At 46.9% G+C, this 22784-nt stretch overlaps 1 protein-coding gene across 1 annotated transcript in view; it reads left to right on the top strand.

The window, feature by feature from the left end:
- Positions 1-22784, top strand: part of CEP295 (centrosomal protein 295) — a 63988-nt gene that overhangs the window by 11370 nt on the left and 29834 nt on the right. The window contains exons 4-12 of the mRNA XM_066586928.1: positions 2519-2643; positions 8675-8768; positions 10799-10915; positions 13170-13310; positions 13480-13663; positions 16455-16622; positions 16720-16911; positions 18607-18713; positions 22117-22302. Of these exons, the coding sequence (XP_066443025.1) occupies positions 2519-2643; positions 8675-8768; positions 10799-10915; positions 13170-13310; positions 13480-13663; positions 16455-16622; positions 16720-16911; positions 18607-18713; positions 22117-22302 (1314 nt within the window). The remainder of the gene's footprint in view (positions 1-2518; positions 2644-8674; positions 8769-10798; positions 10916-13169; positions 13311-13479; positions 13664-16454; positions 16623-16719; positions 16912-18606; positions 18714-22116; positions 22303-22784) is intronic.

Below are 22784 nucleotides of genomic sequence, written 5' to 3'. Positions count from 1 at the left end.
GAATCATTTAGCTCCAACCCCCATGTAGTGGCTGGCACTTGTAATTGCATTAAAATGAGTAACAGCTACACCTGCAATTACAGGTACCAGCCATGACATGGGATCGGAGCCAACTGCTTCCGCGACAATTTCTGTATATTGGGATGCTGACTATCGGCGCTCAATCAGCTGACCTGCCGGGGTCCCGAGCGGTGGATCCTAGACGATCAACTATTGATGGCTTATCCTGAGTAGTATTTGAATGGAAAATCCCTTTAAGTTTTGGTATCCCTTTAAATTGGTAGCTTTGTGTTTTGTATAAGCCGGTTTCCATCATTTGGAATATGAAGGATGTTACAGAGACGCTCAGACGTAGACATTGCAGTCATCACATAAGGCCGATCATCAGAAGCTCTAGCCTCTCCTGACCGTGCTGGTTACTGTAGTTCTGCAATAGTCTGCAGCGCCCGGGTTCTCTACCTTCGCTTTCTGTTTCTTATTTCATCACTGATCCCACAGAAGCAGCTACTTAAGCCACCTAAGAACCTTACCTTGTAATCCTCCTGCTTCTAGGCTTTGGGTAAATCCTGTTTTTGCAGACAAGGGATTAATTTGTCACATCTCGCTCCGGGTGCAAGAATGAAAGACAACTTTTGTTTTATTAGATTTATCCATAATTTATTCCAAGAGTATTGAGCTAATTACCATCTGATGCCGTGTGACTTCCTTAAAGCAAGCTATGAGAACGTTCACAACAGATTAGGGCCAATCCTAATTAAGTCTATGCGGAAACTTCATTTAAAGTGTACCTCTGATGTGCATTTGAGGGGTATATTATCATTGAATTCCATTAATTCAACACCTGATGGTCTAGAAGGGATTTTCCCATCATTGAAGGGGTTCTGCAAACTCGTATAACCCCTCTGAGAACGCAGGGTCCTGCTTTTGGGACTCCCAACAATCGACTGATTTTGCTAGGCGGTGTAGTGGTCAGCCGTATACGTCCGCTGCAGGGAAAATGTAGTATTACAGCACTGACCTTCATATAAATGGCTGTCCTGTAATACCTGGCTAGTACAAGGTTTGCCACTAGGGGAGCTGCTCCAACTGAACTGCTTTCCATCGTAGGTCATAGAGGGGGTCCGGAGCGTTGGACTCCAGTCTATGATGTTCTACGCACTAATACGCCTTATGATCAGTGGTGATGGTCTTGGCACAACTGTTTTAAAGGGAATCTGACCTCCCGTAAGCACCATAATCTTAGTTATGGTGCTTATAGGATAGGTCATACTAAATCCAGGGGTGTACTTTTTACTTACCCGGCTCTCCGTTCCCACGCTGCCACACCAGGAATTTGGTACTCTGTCTATAAGCATGACTTTTTCTTTTATTCAGCCCGTGCATGCACTTCCACAGAGAGCAGTGGAGTGTGCAAGCATCGGCTAAATGAAAAGATCCACGCTAATAGGCAAAGTGCCGACTTCCTGGGGTGACGGCGAGGGAACGGAGAGCCGGGTAAGTATAAGAATTACATTCCTACACTCTGCAGGACCTGTCCTATAAGCACCATAACTTAGTTTATGGTGCTCATAGAAGGTGACCGGTTCCCTTTTAAATATATTAGTATACATCCTAAAAAACAGCAATATTTGCCTTTTTACAAGTTGCTCTAGTGCAGAGCGAAGACATTTGGCTCCCCCTGGTGGTCATTCTATAGCAATGTGATTATGCACCTGACGAGACTCGCATTCACGGTCACACTGGGTGTTACTATTGTCCTTGCCAAAGGGGCATGTTTCTACACCGCCTCACTGTTAGCACTGATTGGACAGTGTTGCTGTAAAGGAGCACTCCCCCCAACTAGTAGCACCCAGGTGTCAATCCATTCATAAATTTCCATGAGGAATGAGAGTAACAACACAGTCCTGAGTTACAATAAAGATAATTCGGAATTCTTATTTCATGGTGAATACAAGTAGTAAGTAATTCAGAAGGGTCAGAAAATGTGACAGATTGCCTTTAAAGGGGTTATCCCAAAATGTAAAGTTAACCTCTTATACATGGGATGGGGAATAGCTTTTAGATCTGTGGGGGGGGGGGGGGGTCACAACTGAGACCCCCACCGATCCCGAAAATGGGGATGCGGTGTCCCTCATCCTCACTGTGGGCTTACTGAATTCTCCCCTTCCTGTATGGAAGACTAGATTGCTCTATTCTTTGGGATTGCCGGAGATAGAGTACAAGTGCCTGGCAATTTCTGTCAGCCCCACTGAAATGAATGGAGGAGCAGCAGCAGCGCTCTATTCAGTCTGACATCGCTGTGAGTGGGAGTATAGATTAGAACAGACAGTGACCCCCGTTCTTAGAGTTGGTGAGGATCTCGGTGGTGAGCCCCCTGCCGAGCGTAGTTATGCCTATACTTTGGATAGGAGATATCTTTTAACTAAGTAGTGGTTTATGACTGTACTGCATACCCCCTGTTGTTCTTTATGTCATTCTTGGCTCATTACCTCGCTGTATGTTTTTTCTTCACTCCAAGGAGCCTGATTTGAAGGCAAGTAAAAAGGCAGTGGCTGTAAATAATGAAAAAGCTGAGAAGAGACACAGGGAGGCTTTGAAAGATTTAAAGCAACACAAAGAGAAGCAGCATCAAGCGCAGACCTGGTAAGTGCCCGTGTAAGCTTTACGTTGATGGTTCTGAGGCACTAGACGTGGTAAGCGCCCATGTAAGCCTTACGTTAATGGTTCTGAGGCGCTCCTGTAGATGCGGTTGGTTCCCTCCACAATCGGATGGCCATTTGCTGTAGAGGTTATAGAATCTGGACAAGATGTCAAGGATGTAGAGATGTTTTGCTGGTGTGGAGTTAGGACATTCTTTCCTTACCAGAAAAACAAAGCCTTGTTTTCTCTTCCGTGTTATTGGACACAGCAAGACCTTGGGGTAAAGCTGCTGCCACTAGGCGGCGACACAAAGTACAAAAAGTGTTACTTCCTCCCCACCAGCCGTGCTCCTCCTGCAGGCACTGAGCTAATCGGTTTTAGCTTGGTGTCCGTAGGAGGCAGACCTCAGCAGGTCCATTGTTTTATGTTTTCTCCTAGGCTGGGAATACAGAATGGAATTATCTTCTTGTTACCCCACCCAGGAGGGGGTACAGCTTAGGCCATAAACCCACTATTCTCTTCCCTACCTCACAGAAGAAAAGGTGGCTCAACGAAGCACTAACTCTCCTGTAACCCACCAGCCATGGGGTCATCCAGTGCCATAATTCCTGGTCCTCCCTTCACAAGGGGAAGGAACACCGGAGTGGTAACCCTGCTGGACTCGGAGTTACCTATCTATATACCAGAGGTGGACAACCACGGAGGTAAGTATGCAGCATCCCTTCCCCACTCCCTTATCATAGATCAGGAGCACTCGCCACTCCCATCAAGCGACCTTGCTTGCTATCTGCAGGGGGCTTAACAATAGAGCCACCTAAGAAGAAACTTCCTATCCTTGTCTTAATGTTCGACAGCAGCGGGGAGAGGTAATATAGCGAACCATAGATGTCACAACATGAGCTGCAGATTCCAGACCAGAGCACTGCCTCTTCCCGAAGCCATCATTAATTTAGGCCTAATGCTTCACGTCTACCAGATTGCATGTGATATGGGGAGTGACGTCCTCCTACTTACTGCATATTTCAAGGCCCCTTCTCCTCGACCAGCGACCACCTGCATCTTCTTAAGACTTCTCTACACTGCAATCTGCAGCCCTGAGAAACTCCTCAAACAGGCCAACCTCCTCTTAAGGAGCCTTGAGAGTAAGTCTATAAGAAATCAACGCAACTATTGTATATGCTTTGTTGGCCAGTTGTATCAAAATGCATCAGCAACTGCACAAATCTCTCTGGAAAGTATCATCCTGACGTCCAGGCTTCATACCTGCACTAAGTAGTTTTCCACCTCACTTCCCTCATCATCACATAGTTGGCCATCAATTTAAGCCCCCGTACACCCTGCATACAGGAACATAGGAGCTGCAGTCTCCGTTCCCAGATTACGTGGAGGCTCGGTAATCATTTGGCCATAACTAAGAACAGCATGGGGTTTCTGTGTTTAACGCTGTTGCCTTGCAGCGCTGGAGCTACAGGTCAGTCCTGTTCAAGTGTAACAGTGCAGAAATAAAATGCTTCCCCATGTGTTTTTTTTTTTTTCCTCATCAGTTGCCAAGGCCCATGATGGCTTACTGGTCTTTAGTGTGAAAAACCTGCATTACCACGTCAGACACGGCCAGCATACTACGGTGGACTAAGTCCCACATTCAAGCTCTTCTGGCCTGCTATGTTCTGATAGTGGACAACTAGAGGATCAACTTCACAGTCAGTACCAAGCAGTCCTGAGAATGGAGCCTTTTCTCCTTGACGAACTCGAGGTAGAAGATCATTTTCAACATCGGTTCAACCATAATGTTGGTTTGTCTTTTGCTGCTAGCAAACCTGATACAGCACTGTACTTTGCTCTTTTCTTTTTCTTGCCCGTCCTTCAGCCTACTTGAAGGTCAAGTTTTGTCTTCTCCCTCACCTTCAGCAATTTGTGAAGCGTCCTTATCTCTAGGAAGCTCAAAGCCCTTGTCAGTCGTCTTCTCACTTGCTCTAAGAGCCTCCTGTGGTGCAGAGTGTTAAAGAGGTTGTCTCGCGAAATCAAGTGGGTCTATACACTTCCGTATGGCCATATTAATGCACTTTGTAATGTACATTGTGCATTAAATATGAGCCATACAGAAGTTATTCACTTACCTGCTCCGTTGCTAGCGTCCTCGTCTCCATGGTTCCGTCTAAATTCGCTGGCAGCTTGCTTTTTTAGACGCGCTTGCGCAGTCCGGTCTTCTCCTTTCAGCACGAGCCGCTTCAGTGTGCTCCCCGCAACAGCTCTTCTGCGCATGCGCAGATGAGCTGTCACTGCTCGGGAGCGCGCTGGAGCGGCCATTCTGTACCATCCTCTGTTAGAGGAAGGTGCAGAGCCGCCCAGCTGTCCGGAGAAGCCGCCCAGCTGTCCTGCCGTCCTGGTAAGTGATGGGCCGGGGGGGCTGCTGCTGCGCCGGGGGGGGGGCTGTCGTCACTGTGCCGGGGGGGGGGGGGGGGGGCTGTCGTCACTGTGCCGGGGGGGGGGGGGGGGCTGTCGTCACTGTGCCGGGGGGGGGGGGGGGCTGTCGTCACTGTGCCGGGGGGGGGGGGGGGCTGTCGTCACTGTGCCGGGGGGGGGGGGCTGTCGTCACTGTGCCGGGGGGGGGGGGGGGGCGGGGGCTGTCGTCACTGTGCCGGGGGGGGGGCGGGGGCTGTCGTCACTGTGCCGGGGGGGGGGGGCTGTCGTCACTGTGCCGGGGGGGGGGGGCTGTCGTCACTGTGCCGGGGGGGGGGGGGGGCTGTCGTCACTGTGCCGGGGGGGGGGGGGGGGGCTGTCGTCACTGTGCCGGGGGGGGGGGGGGGGGCTGTCGTCACTGTGCCGGGGGGGGGGGGGGGGGGGGGCTGTCGTCACTGTGCCGGGGGGGGGGGGGGGGGCTGTCGTCACTGTGCCGGGGGGGGGGGGGGGGGGCTGTCGTCACTGTGCCGGGGGGGGGGGGGGGGGGCTGTCGTCACTGTGCCGGGGGGGGGGGGGGGGGCTGTCGTCACTGTGCCGGGGGGGGGGGGGGGCTGTCGTCACTGTGCCGGGGGGGGCTGTCGTCACTGTGCCGGGGGGGCTGTCGCTGGGCCGGGGGGGGGGGCTGTCGCTAGGCCGGGGGGGAACTAGCGCTACGCCGGGGGGGAACTAGCGCTAGGCCGGGGGGGGGCTGTCGCTAGGCCGGGGGAAATAGCGCTGGGCCAGGGGGGGGCTGTCGCTGGGCCGGGGGGGGCTGTCGCTGGGCCGGGGGAACTAGCGCTGGGCCGGGGGGGGGGGCTGTCGCTGGGCCGGGGGAACTAGCGCTGGGCCGGGGGGGGGGGCTGTCGCTGGGCCGGGGGAACTAGCGCTGGGCCGGGGGGGGGGGCTGTCGCTGGGCCGGGGGAACTAGCGCTGGGCCGGGGGGGGGGGGGGGGCTGTCGCTAGGCCGGGGGGGGGGGGCTGTTGCTACGCCGGGGGGGGGGGCTGTCGCTGAACCGGGGGGGCTGCCGCTGTGATGGGGGGGGGGGGGGGGCGGCAATGCGCCGGTTACCTTCTGCCTGGCGGTGGGTGACTGGTCGGCCGTGTTCACTCCAGGGGTCCGGTCGGCGGCTGCGGGGCGTCTGGTTGCCATGGAGACACAGCTGGTAGCGTCTCGGGAGCGCGCACGTCGGGCTGCAGCGAGCGAAGGGAAAAGAGCTGGCGGCCATCTTGGCAAAATTTTTATAAGTTGCTGAAACGCTGGAACGGTAAGTAGAAACCAGCTAGAAAAGTCATTTACAGGCGTAATTAGTAATGTTTGCTTAATTAGGGGGACTGGGCAAAAAAAAAAAAATTCACTGCTTCCTTGAGACATCTCCTTTAAGGCAGCAGAATGTAGTCCTAAGCTCTTGCTCACAACCTGAAGGTTTGTGAGTTCAATCCCCGCATGGTTCAGGTAGCTCAAGGTTGAGTCAGCCTTCCGAGGTCGGTAAAATGAGTACAAAGCTAAATTATATAATAAGTTCTCCTGAGTGCATTTCTTTGCATCCTCTTGCGTACATGGGTCTATGGGTCTAACTTCGCCCCTGGAGATGGCTTTCGAACATCCCACGGTCTGTCCCATTATCCCTCCCCACCACCATGGTCACATCAATGGGGATACGTGGCACCCACCTAGCTGACTTTTGTGATTTCTCCAGAAGGGATCCTCAGTCTTTCCTGATTTTTTTTTACCTGTACCATTTCCTGTTATGGTCTGTAATAATTGACTTGTTTAATTTGTGTTCTCTCACCACTTACATACAAACTGATTTAGATCAGTGCCTGCAAGAAGGGTTAGAAACACTATCGTTTCTTTTTAGGGGGAGCGCCTGGACGGTCAGTGAGGAGGCCATTTATGCTCCTCCTGGGTAATATGCAAATAAGGGAGATGAAATAATATCTCCACAGTGCCACCTCTTGGAAGGCAGCATTCCTTCAAGTCAAAGTTAGACTCTTTATACAAGCCTTATAACATGACCAGGAATTAAAAGAAAAGCCAGGCTCTATATACATGTGGCTGCGTCAGGGTTTTTACAAGGCTTGCATAAAGAGTCTAACTTTGACTTGAAGGAATGCTGCCTTCTAATGGTTGGTGCTGTTGAGGTATTATTTCATCTCCCTTATTTGCATATTACCCAGAGGAGCATAAATGGCCTTTTGAGTCTCTTTACTCACCGTCTAGGTGCTTTCCCTAAGGAGAAAAGATAGCGTTTCTGACCCTCGTCATAGGCCAGAATCCTGCTGTACACCAGTAAAGGGCAAACACCCTGAACAGCTGTCTGTACACGGAGTCTGGCTTTGCTTTTAATTCCTGGTCATTGTTACAAGGCTTTTATAGAGAGTCTAACTTTGACTTAAAGGAATGCTGCCTTCCAATATAGGTGGCACTGTGGAGGTATTATTCCACCTTCTTTATTTGTAAAAGGGGTATAATTTGGGGCAGGAACTAAACCGATGTTGGTGTCGCCTCCTAGTGGCAGCAGCTATACCCCAAGGTCTTGCTGGTCCTCCAAAGAACATGACTAAAAATGAATTTTACAGGATGTAACAAAAATTGTTGCTTTCCTTTAAAGGGGCTTCCATTAGTATAATGTTGATCACCTATGCTCTGCATAGGTCATCAATATCTGATCGATGTGCGTCTGACGTTGGTATGGAAAAATGATTCTTCGTGCACAGGAGGGGAAACCAGTTGCGGTTTCCATGCGCGGCTGAAAAATCGCAGCATGCTCCATTTTACTGCGGTTCCCGTACGGACAGCTTCCATTGTAGTTGATTGAAGCCGTCCGACCTGCAGCCCGTCCGCAGTTGACGTTGCGGATGGTCCGCAGATTCTGTGGGAAGAGCAGGTGGATTCCGTGCAGGATTCCCCATGTGGAATCCGCATGTGTCGTGGACATGAGGCCTTAAAGGGGTATTCGCATGTTAGCAAGTTATTCCCTATCCACAGTGTCAACAGGGTGGATTGGGGGTGATATCTCGGGATCAGTGGAAGCCCCAGTGGTCGGACCCCACCAAACAGCAAGTTTTCCCCTCTCCTGTGGATAATAATAATAATCTTTATATAACACCAACATATTCCGCAGTGCTTACAAATCAAGGGAAAGCAAACAAGACCACGGTTACATGTAGTAATCAATTGATGGAGACAGTGGGGGTGATCGGCCCGCTCAAACACTACAGATAATGGGCTGATGCAGAAGGTAAAGGGGTGGAGATGTGCACGGTATGGCGGGGGGAGAGTAAGGGATGCTATAGACATAGACAATGGTCAAATTGTGAGCCGGTTGATTGCGGCTAGCAGGAACTACAGTCGGTAGGTCAGGGAGCATGTTATCCGGTGGAGTTCAGAGGGGTTTGGTTTAGGGGATGTGGTAAGCCTCCCTTAAGAGGTGCGTTTTTAGAGCAGGCCTAAAGTTTAGTGTGTGGATAAGGGATAACTCGCTGAGATGGGAATACCCCTCACTACTTTCATTGCAGTTTTTCCTACAGCCTTCGGCAGCGAGCGTTTCATCCTCTTCACAGTGTCCTCGTTATGTTTTCTGCACTCTCTCAGGCATATTAAAGCACGGAAAAAAGCACTTGACATTGAAAAGGAACGAGCAGCAAAAATTGCCAGTCTCCCACCTCCACCGCCGGATCCACTTCAGGTAAATCCATAGCGGTATAAAGGACTTACTGAATAATCTCCCAGCTGGCGTGACCTCATTCTGCGGCGGTATTGACGGCTGCTGCCGGTTCACCTTAATATACATTATTCTGCTGTACTTTCTGCTTTGTACTGTGAACATGTTGCTTGCTACATAACATTTCTAGTATAATGGGATCCTTTATGGACTTGTCTTCAATATTACAAGAATCCGACAAGCAAAAGAAGCCTTTCATTGCTGTAATTGACAACAATTATGTGTGGGGGTGAGCTGCACCGCGAAGGGGTTACTCAAAGGGGTTGGGTGGTTGCCTCCTGAACGGTCAGTATATTAGAGACACCCATCTGGTAGCACGTTGGACCTACTTTGGCCTTTAGAACTGCAGTAATTCATCATGGCATTGATTCCACTGGGTGATGAAATGGTTCTGCAGGAATATCGGCCCCTGCGGACAGGAAGTTTCTTGTAGTCGCTGCAGATTAGATGGATGTGCTGACATGTTCTGACCAGCTAACAGGAAGGGTTCATGGAGTCATGCTGCTTGTGCCAAATTCTGACTCCCATCAGCACGGGGCAACAGAAATCTGGATCCATCTGATCACGTTTATTCACAGCTCAGTGATACAAGTTTTAGACAGCGATGTCGCTTGAACTGGTCACCTGCTGTTATAACTCATCCATGCTAAGGAACGACAAGTTGTGCATCTGGACATGTTATTTGGAGCGCCAGCATTGTATTCAGCTACAAATTGCTTGACACTGCAGCTCCTGTTCATCAGAATGATTCCTGACATCCTCCTCTGACCCCTTTGGGCGGCAAGTTGTTTACATCCACAGGATCCCCTTTCGCTGGATGTTCCTCCTCTATCACACCATTTTCTGTCTAGTCTCCACACCGCTGCATGAGGAAACCCCACAAGGCTGGCAGTGAAACTGTAGACCCAGTTAGTCTACCTGACCGGCCTCGTTGGAAGTCGCTCCGATCGCTCAATTTTCCTATCTAATGTGCATTCACACTGAAACTGATCAACGGGAAACTTGTCATGTGATTTTTATGCCGCACTCCGGGGTCACGGGGAGGATTTTCATAGAGGGAAGCTCCAATCTTGAAAGAGCCGGTGTCTCTAATAGAGTGGCCGTTCAATGTATTCTTCTGGCTTCGGGTCCCTGAGTTCCACCCTGATATTCTCTAGAGTCTTGGATGGGGATTGGGATATGATTATTACACACAGTATGACGTTATTAAAGTGGTGCGGTTTTGTGGTATATTTTTAGTTGATGTGTCATAAAAATACGATCACTGGAGGTCTGACCACTGAGACACCCCCATGATATTGAGAACAGGGTGGTGGTCACCATACTTGCTGGGGAAGTAATGTAAAGGCACATTTACGTAACGATTAATGCTCAAAATGAGTTCAAACGACCGGAAATGAGCCATAATCGTTACATGTAAACGCTGCCATTGTTCACTTTTCCTCTGAACGATGATTTTAAGGTGAACTTAAAATCCATCCTTCAGCTACTGAGATATAAAGTATCTCACAATAGACCGCAAGCTGTTATCTCCACAGGAGGGGGCAGATAACATTGTATTCTGCTGGGAGCCACAAGCAGAACAATGCAGTTGTGTGCACAGCTTAGTGTGTGATTAAACAATGCTGGGCTCTGCAAACAGCTTTTACATGGAGGCCCTTTACATGCAAATGAAGATGATAAAGCGTTAATTGCTATTAACATTTTATGCAAATAGACCACTAAATCTTTCAATTTTTCAGTCGTTTTTGAAGGATTATCTTTGCGTGTAAGTGGGCCTTAACTCACACAAAGTTGAACTAAATTGTTGCACCATCTGAAATATTCACCACTGGGATAAGGAACCCAGGCAGGGGGTCTCAGTAGCCAGGCACCCACCATAAGTGTTTATAATGCTTTTAAATTGCAGAACCCACAAGAATGTTTTGGTGGAGAACTTTGTGCTGAAAGGTGGTGTTTTTTTTTTTTTTTTTTTTTCTTTTACTTGAAAACAGAACATTGAAGTTGCAAAGCGTCTCCCATTGGTGAATGTCTGCAATGTCAACAGCTTCTCTTCCTCCCACTACCACTTACCTGAAGCCTACGTAGACCGAGAGATGGACACCGAGCAGGTGAATAAAATGGAATACCTCAAATTGTTAACCCCCCTTCCAGGAGGGCTTAGGAAAAATAAGATCAATAAAGTATTATTTTACATATTACAAAAAAGGGACTGCGTCATTAAGGGGTTAAATCAAATTTTGTAATCTTTTTCTGAAGAATTATTTTTTCTGTCATGTTGTATATCAATATATTTATATATAAAATCCTGAAATCCTGCAGTTTTCACACTGACCACTATTGACATGACACTTCCTGTTCTGTAGAGACCATCTGAGCAGTCGCCTCGTTATCACAGGCACGGTTAAGGTACCTTTTGCGCAGGCCGATAGCCGCCCAAGTAATCACTCAAATGATAGATTGTTAGCCGGTGTACACACGGCCCCTGAAAGGGTGCTGAGCAAGAAGTCTCTCAGTTGTCGTTATCCGTTCAGTTCACGGAACTGTTGAGCTGCTTCTCGCTCAGTGTAAACAGGAGTCACTCCTATGAGCGTGTCCTGTTTACTGGAGGCAGGCAGGTCATAACGCTCCCCAGCTGCTCCGCCTCCATTCACTTGAATGACTATTGCTCCTGTGTAGTCGCTTATGCACCTGATGGTTGTACCATGTAAAGGTATCTCTAGAATTGAAGGTAACACTTATAGAGAACACAGGATCTGCCATTCACAATGGCTGATGGTCACAGCTCACCTCCTCCACCTTCCTTCATGTCATAGAGCATGCCCACAACACTCTCCCATAGAAGTCAATGTACATCTGCAGACTTACAGGTTCCTGTAAAGGAAATCTGTTGAAGCTGTTAACAGAGTAGACCAGCCGGTCAAGCAAGATGGCCGCCCCCGTAGTCATGTACATTGTACAAAATTAAAAAAAAAAAAAAATCTTTTCAGAAAATTTAAAACTAGATAAGGAAAATGGATTATGTGTTAGTATCTGGTTTTTAATTAGTAAAAAATAAAATGTAGGCTTCAGGCATTCCCTTTTATTCAGGATCTTTTGTTAATTTTGTGGAAAAGCTTGGTGTCCTCTGTGCTGTGGGCAGCCATATTGGGTGGCACAGCTTTAAGCTCTTACTGCCCAAGGATGTATATGCATATCCTGGGTGCTTAGGGTTTGTTTGGAGCCAGATCCAGAGAACAGTTTGCTCCATATGCGCCCGGGGTAAGCTCGCTTTAACCATTGCAATGGTGCTCTCAACTGTAGCAATTAAATGCTACAATTGAGGTCTAGGGATCCTGAATAGCCCACCCTGATGAGATCGCGAGGTGCCGTTTGGTTGCCATGCCAGCCCAGGACCTTTTGAAGGGCCTTCCTTTAGCTTGTCTTCATAGAATACCAGCAGTAATACCATTATATTGCAATAAATGATATAAGTGATGAATTTATCTTAACCCTTTGCAATCCAATTTTGGATTCAGGGTTTCCTAGGAGTTTTTCCTCTTTCTGCCATTATACAATGGCGCCACTCGTTGGCTAGAGCCAGTACTGTGGTATGGAACATGCTGGAGAGGCCCCCGACAACAGAGCGACTAATAATATACAATAAGAATACCCTGCCGGACGTCTTCCGACATCGGAGCTGTACAGCCTTCAATCAGAATGTCTTAAGACGTCAGACAGTGGATTGGAAAGGGTTAAAGGGGTTGTCCCGCGAAAGCAAGTGGGGTTAAGCACTTCTGTATGGCCACATTAATGCACTTTGTAATATACATCGTGCATTAAATATTGGCCATACAGAAGTTATATACTTACCCCCTCCGGTGTTGGTGTCCCCGTCTCCATGGCGCCGACCGAAGCCTTCTTCTGCCTGGATTAGACGCGCTTGCATAGTCTGCCCTCTTCTGTCCGGCGTGCTCGCGCCGGAGCGGCCCCTTCAGCAGGGTTAACCCTAAACTCTGTGCTGGAATAGTCACTTGCGATCCGTGACCACATATCTAACCACTTTAGAGTGTTTGCAACTTTCATGTTGCATGTAGTGATGTGACTTTGGGATTTTGGTGTCGCTCAACCAATGTCACCATGCAGCCCTAACATATGAACGCGGTCGACTTGCTACACCTGACAGAATGCAACCAATGATGTTGTAACAGCAAGTCCCAGACAAGTCACGCATGACTTTTGTAGCTTGACTGGTTTGGACTTGAAGTGTCCGCGTAGCCCTAGCCGGATGCTCCTTTGGATACACGTCTTGTACCTGTTCCTCTGGACCGGCAATGAGCACCGATGGGAATGTATCATTCACCAGCCATATCTATTACTTGCCAGACTGATGCTCGCTCCGCGGCGGTGGAGGAAGAGAAGAGGCTCATCGCTCTTCAACAAGAAGAGGAACGCGACAGGCGGGAACAAATGGAGAAGGCAAGCCTCCGCGGATCTCACGCTTTAAAAATGGTTCAGCTCGCACAGGTAAGTAATACAGGTGGATGCAATCGGCACTAATGGGCAAAACCCAGAAATCCATATTCGTAATGTAAATTTCAGGATAGATATTCCAACAAAGCTTGAAATACGTCAGTGGTGCTAATAATTTAGGTCGGATTTGCTTTTATGTACTTCTATTTCCCCACACCCCAAGGACAGGGAGAGGCTTATGAAAGAACTGGAACAGATGCAGCAGGACGACCTGTCCAGACGGCGGCAGATTGTGGCAAAGATGCCGCAGCAGTTGTTTGAGCCCGCCTACCGACGAGCAGAAGTCCGGGCAGAATGGCAGAGGGATCTTGAGACTGCATTCGAGGACATGTATACAAGAAGTGCAAGTAAGATGAGTTTTATCTGATCTCATTTGTATCCTTGCTCTTCCCACATAGTAGGGTTGTTGGTATTGATGGTGTAGTTCAAGAGTGGGCGACAATAAGCACAGGAGACGGATCCTTTCTCAATCCTAAAGAGTATCAACGTGGCCTGCGTGAACACACACTTAGAAAATTGACTTTCAAAATTGTGAAGAATCAGTTCCCAAATTGGCAGCAAATCTGCCATATCTGAACACATCCCATGTGTAAAATTGGGCATGCCGCACAGATTTCACACCTTCAATGTATAGGGTGTTATTGGCATATAATTCTCAGTGCTCTGGAAATCCTGTGGGTTTGAGTAAATTATGTCATGTCTGACCTCATAGTTCCCACTGGTTGCCCTTACGTTTAGTGATTATTAGGGGGCTTCCAACTCTCATTCCCCCAACCAGTGAAAATCTGGCGTATCCCAGTGATGAGTGAGTTTGCAAAAACTTTAGATGACTTTAAATAGCTCTTACAGATAGTTGTTAACGTTTACAACTATTAAGCCACGCTCACATGTAGCGCATTTTCCACCGCAGATCCGTCTGATAATCTGCATCCAAATCTACAGGCAACACACAGATTTCAGAAGAGGAAAAATCTGTGCTGAAAATCCACGCCATAAAAATATTCCCCTGCTGTGGATTTGAAATCTGCGCCTCATGTCCATTCCATGTGGATTTCTGAGGAAATATGTGCAATATGAGGATAAGATTTGTTAAAATCTCATCCATGTGAATATACCCAATATATAGAGATTGACTGCTACAAAGAGGGTCTTCTACTTTGGAAGACCCAGCACGTCAATTAAAGTGGTTTTCTGCGACACTGATATTGAGGAGTCCTCCTTAGAATAGATCATCAATATTGTATTTTTGGGCGGTCCGCTGCTCAGGACTCCTGCTGTTCAGCTGTTTTCATAACACCACAATGCTCAGATGAGTGCCATGGCCTCTTCTTAGGTCAAAATTGCTATGTTCATTTATCATGTGTCCTCAGAGCAGATTGGTTCTATTCAATTGAATTGCTATACCAGGCACCACCACTACAAAATGTACGGTGCTGTCCCTGGTATACAGGGAAGAGGCAGTGGTGCTTGCTTGAGTGCTGCGTCCTCTTCATACAGCTGATCATCAGGGTCGGTCTGAATTGGTGAACTGCCACCAATTGGACATTGATGACCTAGCCTAAGGGATGCTCATTAGTATCGCAGTCCCAGAAAAGCTCTTTAAATGGACAGTTCACCTGAGGTTGCACTGCAGAGGATTTGATGAGTTGCTGCCAGGTTCCTCTGTAGATAATGACTCTTTGCAGGGGCACCCGGTGATGGAACACCCTTTCTTCAACATTTTTCAAAAATAGCCAACCCTTTTTAATGAAAGATGAGAAGAAAAAAAGGGGCGGAGCAAATCTATATACGGATGTTTGGTTTGAAAATTTATTTTGTTTTTTTCTCCTCCCTTATTCTAAGTATGGGAATGAAATTGATTGATTCTTGACGAGTCTAAGAGTGTGCAGCCAGTCCATGAAACGTCACACCTTCCAAGGGGAGGGGTGCAAGTACATGAGATAAATGTAGGAAAAATTGTGGTTGTAGGCGCAATCCCATTTAACTCAAAGGCACGAGACGGGTTTTTGAGCTCGACTTCTGTTTTTATTGAAAATCAATCCAGCATATAGACGCGTTTTGGGGGCGTTGCGCTCCTTCCTCAGTATTTTAGCTGGGGATACACTGTACATATAAAGGGGAATGCTTTTGATACATAGGGAAATAATTAGGTAAAATTTAAACTTATGATAGTAAAAGAAAAGATTTATGAGAGATATGAAGAAATGTAGAACTCAAGCAAACAATTAATTACCAAATTAAATAAGAGTAATTATGTACAGAACGTTCAATTTGTATGAGCTAATTCTAGGTTCACGTTTATAACGATATAATTAGATACTTCGAAATAGTATTTAAAATATCACTAGAGATGAGCGAGTACCTGCCCGCTCGAGACAGAAGGTTCGGGTGACGGCGGCGGGCAGGGAGCTGCGGGGTGGAACGGAGGGGAGATCTCTCTCTCCCTCTCTTCCTCCCCCCCGCTCCCTCCTGCTGACTGCCGCTACTCACCGCTCCCCCTGCGCCAGCACCTGAACCTTCTGTTTCGAGCAGGGACATACTCGCTAAAGGCAATGCTCTCTTGAGCAATTGCCTTTAGCGAGTAGACTCGCTCGTCTCTAAATATCACTAATCTATGTATGATAAAAACACGAGTTCAATAAATTATACGTAGTTCATTTTTAACAAACTCCAGTTTTTTATTACACATTGATTAGTGATAGTATTTGAAATATTTCAAAGCATCTAATTATATCGTTATAAACGTGAACCTAGAATTGGCTCATACATCAAATTGGAAGTTCTGTACACAATTACTCTTATTTAATTGGTAATTTAATTGTTTGCTTGTGTTCTACATTTTGTTTACTTATCTCTCACAATTCTTTTTCTTTTCCGATCATAAATTTACATTTTATGTAATTATGCCCCTATCTATCAAACGTATCCCCCCATTATATGTACAGTGTATCCCCAGCTAAAATACTGAGGCAGGGGAACAACGGCCCCAAATCCTGCCTATATGCTGAATTATCAATTAAAAACAGGAGTCTAATTCAAAAACCCGTCTCGTGCCTCTTTGAGTTTATATAGGATTTGCGCCTACAACCACAACTTTTCCTACATTTATCTCATCCCATTTTATTTGTGATTTTTAAGAAATGCGAGGCGATCTGGTCCTCCATCTCAAACCACAGCCCCTGCCCGATCCCTCTGTAACCAGTGTGGATGAAGATCTTGATCTGACTGTGGAGCCAGAGGTGGTCTCTGGAACGGAGCAGCATTCGGGAGGACATGAGGACGTCTCCTCTGTAGAAGAACCACAAGGTAAGGATGTGGGATCTGCAGTTTTGGTGTGGCCTCCCGTGGAGTATGATGCGGAGTCCTGATTTTTTTATCTGTGTTTTTGTTCTCTTTTGTTTAGAAGAAGCCAAAGAGCCACAATCCAAGAAAGTGCTGAAGAGGCTGTTAAACAGAATAAGGACTCAGAAGGACCAGTGGCATGCTAAAGCCGACACTGCAGACACCATCAGTGACACGCTGGAGTCCGGGTCTCTGCCTACCGAACGTGAATCCGGAGAAGTTATCCAAGAGGAGGGAAAGAAATCTGAGATCGGTAATTCCTCTCAATCATACTGTTGGCTGGCTTAGTTAACACTTCTGTATACACTGGTCACTTTACTAGAGCCAAGGCCCTCTCAAAATTAGAGCCACCCTGTATGGAAATTTAGATTTGTGGCCCTGGAGTGCAGCATAAAATTACATAAGTTTTCTGTGGATCCGTTTAATTGTGAATCCACGTTAGGATGGGAAAATCCATCGATCTGAGTGACTATCACCGAGGCCCGGTCATCGGTAGTAGATTAGCCGGGGCCAGGATGTCACTGCCAACCGTGTAGGGTTTTCTCATGCAGCGGTGTGGAGAGTATACAGAGAATGGTGTGATGAAGGAAAACATCCAGCGAAAGGAGATCCTGCAGATGTAGACAGCTCCTCGCCGAAAGGGGTCAGAGGAGGATGTTGGGAATCGTTCTGATAAACAGGTGCTGCACAGTCATGGAAATTGCAGCTACATACTACTTCACATAGTGTGTTTGAATGCATAACTCATGGTTCCTTATCACACATGGGCTGTAATAGCAGACAACTAGTTTCAGCACCATTGCTGAAACAGAAAGGTGAGACTCCAGTGGGCAAAAGAGTGTAAAAATTGGAGCAGTGGAAAAACCTGGTCAGATGAATCCAGATTTCTCTAGCTGATGGGAGATCAGAATTTGGCATAAGCAGCAGGAATTGATGACCCCTTCTTGTCATATAGTCAGAGAATGTCAGCACCTCCAGCTAATTTGCAGCAACTATACCACAACGAACTGCTGCCGTTCTGAAGGCCAAAGGAGGTCCAACACTCTACTAGATGGGGTTAATTCTAGTGGCCACTGAGTGTATTGTATGCATATACAAAGCTAAAGAGATCCATATGCCATTCATTTTTACCATATGTAGATGCAGGTGAAGTATGGACACGTCTCCAGGACAATTCTTCACTTTGCTAAAAGGGTTCATGCGCCTCATTGCTTCCGTTCATGACAGTAAGGATGCGTTCATTCTGTGCAGTGTACGTAACGGGAAAGCTTGCATCATAAAATGTCAAATGTATCCATAAGCCCTCTTCTGCCCAGTCATCCTTTTAATAAAACTTTAATTTTATTTCTTTAATTCGGTTAAAAACATATACTGAACAGTAAACAAATGTAGCAACGTTTAACTGTTGCTGAAAGCTATCAGAAGAGTTATCTTGTCTTAAGCCATTTGAAAGCTGTTATCTTAACAAAACCGATTGGAAAGCAATTGAAATGGTACACTGTAAATAAACTGGCACAGAAGGTTATCGTGGATGTTAAAAGTCAAGTTAAACTTTGCCTCATTTTTTTTTTTAACTTGAGAGCCTATGAGCGGCGTGCATCACTTTCCGAATTTTGGATCATAGTCCAAACTGATATTGGCCAGGCCCTGACAATGATCATATACTTTATATGGGTTTCATCAAAATTCTGGTAGGAATAGCCCTTCTCTAGTAGACCGCTCTAATCTAGCCCTCAATAATACCAGAAAGGCCAGTGAAGGTTCTCAAGACAAATGCGAACAAGTTCTTGGAGTTTGGGATAAGTCATTGTTCAGCGCTTTGCTCTAATATTCTATTTGATGTCTTTGTTCCCCTGTACCATGTGTATCTCTGACTCTTCCCGTCAGATGTATTATTTAACGCAATCAGTAATTCTGCACTTTGATCGGGTTTTTTTCGCCCTCTTAGACTTTAATGAAGTGACTGACAACACAGTTCTAGCCGGGAAGTCGATTCTGCTCCATCCTCAGGAACAAGCCATGCGCATCAGAATGGAGGCAGAGAAGAAGAAAAAGGTGAGCTGTTCTTCACTGCTCTTACTAGGGCACTTGGTTACCTGCTCAGGGTACTTTAAGGGTGATACAGCGCCCCACCCAGACTGTACTATTTAGAAGGTATCATTCTGGTATTTTAATCTCCTCCTATGCAAATGCTCTGTCCATCTTTGCAACACAGCAAACCTAAAGCCCCATTTACACTGAAAGATGATCGCTCAAACGACAGTTTGAGTCACACTTTTGAGCGATAATCCTTGCATAAACGCTTAAGTAGCTAATTAGCTACTTAAGAGTTAAATGAAGGCAGAGCGAGAGACCTCTGACAGCTCGGAGAACAGCAGCTGCTTTATATATGCAAACGTCTGCTTTGTTCTCGGAGCTATCAGAGCTATCCCACTGAAGTCCAAGCAGGATACCAGCTGAAAGAATGCTATCAGCGGTATCCCGCTGAGAACTCAGCGTGCGGTGCTGATAAGTTATCACTGACTTTTAGCTTGCTAAAAATCAGCGATGAACGAATAGTGCACAATGGCAGCGCGTTTAGATGAATGGTTATTGCTCAAAAGATTTTGAGCGAATTTTAAGCAATAATCGTTGTCTAAATGGGCCTTTAGTGTGTAGTTGCTTTTACTAGGAGGCAACATGAATTACAAAAAGTCTTAGTTCCTCCCACCAGTTATGCCCCTTCTGCAGGCACTGAGATAAATCCATTTCTTGACTGTGTTGTTGGGGGATACAGCTGAAGACCGCAGGTATAGATGCTGTTACTTGGAGGCAGACCCACCCCCATTTACCACAGCACTCTTGCTTTACAAAGGTTGGCAAGCTCAGGGGTACATGTTGCTGAAGTACAGACACCATTCTCGTTACATAGGCGAGTATGACAGCCCGGTAAGTGTACATAACCCCACTTTTCATCTGCTACCGCTATGGTTCTATAGCCTCTGACTCCCCTTCCAGCTATTTGGTCACAGGTTAGCCACGTGCCGCTTCCTCCTGCTGTGCTCCTCCTCCTGATAGGGATTGTCATTTGCCTGGTAGGACTTCTGCTTGTGTTCAGGGCTCTGCCCCCTCCGCTGGCTGTCTGTTACGTTGCTCTCACTCACCTTCCTTAATAAGTAATAATTACCTGAAAGCGCTGCGGAATAAGTTGGCGCTATACAAATACCATGATTTGATTTACGGGTCGGATCTTCTATGCCGCTCATTTGCGGCTTCTCTGCGGGTTGCACTTGGGAGAGGGTAGGGGAGAATGTCTTGCAGAGCCATGTATTAATCCAGGCAGTGGTCTGAGGCCTAGCACAGCCACTACCCAAGGGGTGGGCAAGCAAGCTCCTTGTGGCCAATCAGGAGGCTTTCCTTGCAGGGCACATAACTTCCCTATTTATCCCCAAAAGTGCTAAATAAGTCTGTGTTACTCCCATCTCCAAGAAGAAAACGTGGACTAGAGTATCACAAATTACTTTGCTTCCCGTCAGCCATGGGGTCCCCTGCTGGGCCTCCCCCACCCCAATACCCTTTTCTTTCCAGCCCAGTGTACTCTTCCTATGTGGCTTACATCATGGAGCCTCAGCCTTCCTAGCAAGGAGGGCTGTTTATTAATTCATGTTTTTTCTAACTTCTAAGGAAACTGGTGGATCATTCGATTATATTGACCGCGCTCACTTTTTTTTTTACCCACCCCTTGTGCTCTGCTCTAAAATACCCCAAGGTTGCTGTATCCCCCCAGTGACACTGACAGGAAAACAAGATTGTTACCATAAAAAGAAACCATTTCTCATCACATTCATTGAGGGTTACGGCACCCATCCGGTTCTTCAGAAGAGAAACTCAAACGTCTCGGTTACAACAAGGATCCTTGCTCTTGCTTATGTATAAACTGTTTTTAGCTTGGTGCCTGCAGGAAGCGCATAGCTAGTGGGAGGAATTAACACTTCGTGTTTGATATCGCCTCCTAGTGGCAGCAGCTGTACTTTTGGTAGCTGTGTCCTCTAATGAGCATGACGAGAAATGGAATTTATGATGGGTAGCTAAAATCATGTCTGACTGAACACCTGCAATGTAAACAGCATTACGGCCCATTTACACGCAACGATTGTTGCTCAAAATTCATTCCAACGAGCGAAAGCGAGCAATAATCGTTCCATGTAAACACAAAGCCATCGTGCACGATTCGTTCACTTGTCGTTGGTCGCTGAGCTTGTCTGCAGAAAAATAGTCGTTAGTTCTTTTTACTTGTCGTTTGAAAGACTGAACAAATGCAGTTAAAATCTAACTACTTGAGGGGAGGGGCGATTGTTTGCCCAGCCAAACAGGATGGCTTTTTCTTCGCACTAATTAAAAAACGCCCACCTAGAGTCTTCACATAAACAAATACCTGTCTGATAGAGATGAGCGAGTATACTCGCTAAGGGCAATTGCTCGAGCGAGCATTGCCTTTAGCGAGTATCTCCCCCGCTCGAGACAGAAGGTTCGGGTGCCGGCAGCGGGCAAGGAGCTGTGAGGGAATGTGGGACGGAATGGAGGGGAGATCGCTCTCTTCCCCCCCGCTCCCTCCTGACAGCCGCTACTCACCGCTCCCCCGCGCCGGCACCCGAACCTTCTGTCTCGAGTGGGCAGGTACTCGCTAAAGGCAATGCTCGCTTGAGCAATTGCCCTTAGCGAGTATACTCGCTCATTTCTACTGTCTGAGCAAACAATTGTTCACTTATCTTATCTATGGGCACTTTTCATATAAATAGTACCAAATACCCAGCAAAGAAGGGAATGGGTGAGAATTTAAAACGATTATCTTAACATGTAAACACATCATTCGAAAGCAAAAAAAGTCATTGAGTTGTTTGCTTTAACTATCGACAATCGTTGTGTGTAAATGGGCTTTTATCTGCATCTAGTACTGTCCATACTGACAGCTGGCCCAGGGATCAGCTGGTTGGTGAGGCTTCCAAGTGGAGTACCCCCTGCCAATCAACTATTGATCGTCACTAGTAAAAGTATTTTAAGGCCCCCAATGTCCACAGGCGGATTTGATTTGCGGAATCCACACGGGTCACCCCTATGGAAGATCCGCAATGCAAAGTGCCCATAGAGACGCCCTGGCACCTGCAACTCAATTTAAGCATGCGGATTTGTTTAGCGAACCATTTGGTGGGGAAAACAAATCGCAGCGTGCTCCATTTCAGTGCGGATTCCGTGCGGGCGGGCTCAATAAAAGTCAATGGGTGCGGACGCTCCGCAGTACATCCGCAAATACAATTACACATTTGAGGGTTAAAATCAATTAGGCAGGTGGGGAAAAGGCTGGGAGGTAGGGATTGCAGATTCGGGTTCCCGACGTGTACTCTGCTGAGAGCATTCTCAGACTTTCCACAGTTTTTGTATGTACCTCTAGAACTCTGATAATGTATTCCTGTTTTTACAGATGGAAGACCTGGAGCAACAGAAGCGAGAACAGCTGGAATTGATAAATAAACTAGAAGAGCAGAGAAGAAGTTTAGAGGCAGAATTTCATAAGGTGCGACTACAGGCGCAGGAAGTGGACCAGGAAAGCAGTGCGACGGAACAGAAGGAAAAACCAGTGCCAGCAGTGGTGGATGAGAAACCAGCGGTGAGTGTACAAATATAAGCTACTGCCCCCGCACCGGAAGTCTGCAGCACTTTACAGACTGTGCAAAGGTTTTAGGCAGGTGTGGGACAAGGCTGCAAAGTAAGAATGCTTTCAAAAATACAAGAGTTTGTAAGTTACTAAGTGAATGAAGAAAAGAGAAATGTGAATCACATCAATATTTGGTGTTGCCAAAGCAACATTAATTCTTCTAGGGACACTTGCACACAGTTTTTGAAGGAGCTCCGCAGAGAGGTGGTTCCAAATATCCTAAGCACAGATCTTTGGATGTTAGCTCGTTCCACTCCTTCTGTCTCTTTCTGTAATTCCAGACAGACTCTATGGGCTCTGTGGGGCCATATCCTCACTTCCAGGACTCCTTGTTCTTCTTTATACTGAAAATCTTAATGATATTGGCTACTTGTTCTGCTGCAGAATAAGTTTGGAATCAGACATCATCTATTTTTGAAAAAACTTCTTACTTT

Source organism: Eleutherodactylus coqui, chromosome 1 (assembly GCF_035609145.1).
Source record: "Eleutherodactylus coqui strain aEleCoq1 chromosome 1, aEleCoq1.hap1, whole genome shotgun sequence".
In the NCBI taxonomy this organism is placed as follows: domain Eukaryota; kingdom Metazoa; phylum Chordata; class Amphibia; order Anura; family Eleutherodactylidae; genus Eleutherodactylus; species Eleutherodactylus coqui.
This window is presented reverse-complemented; position numbering and strand designations above follow the sequence as displayed.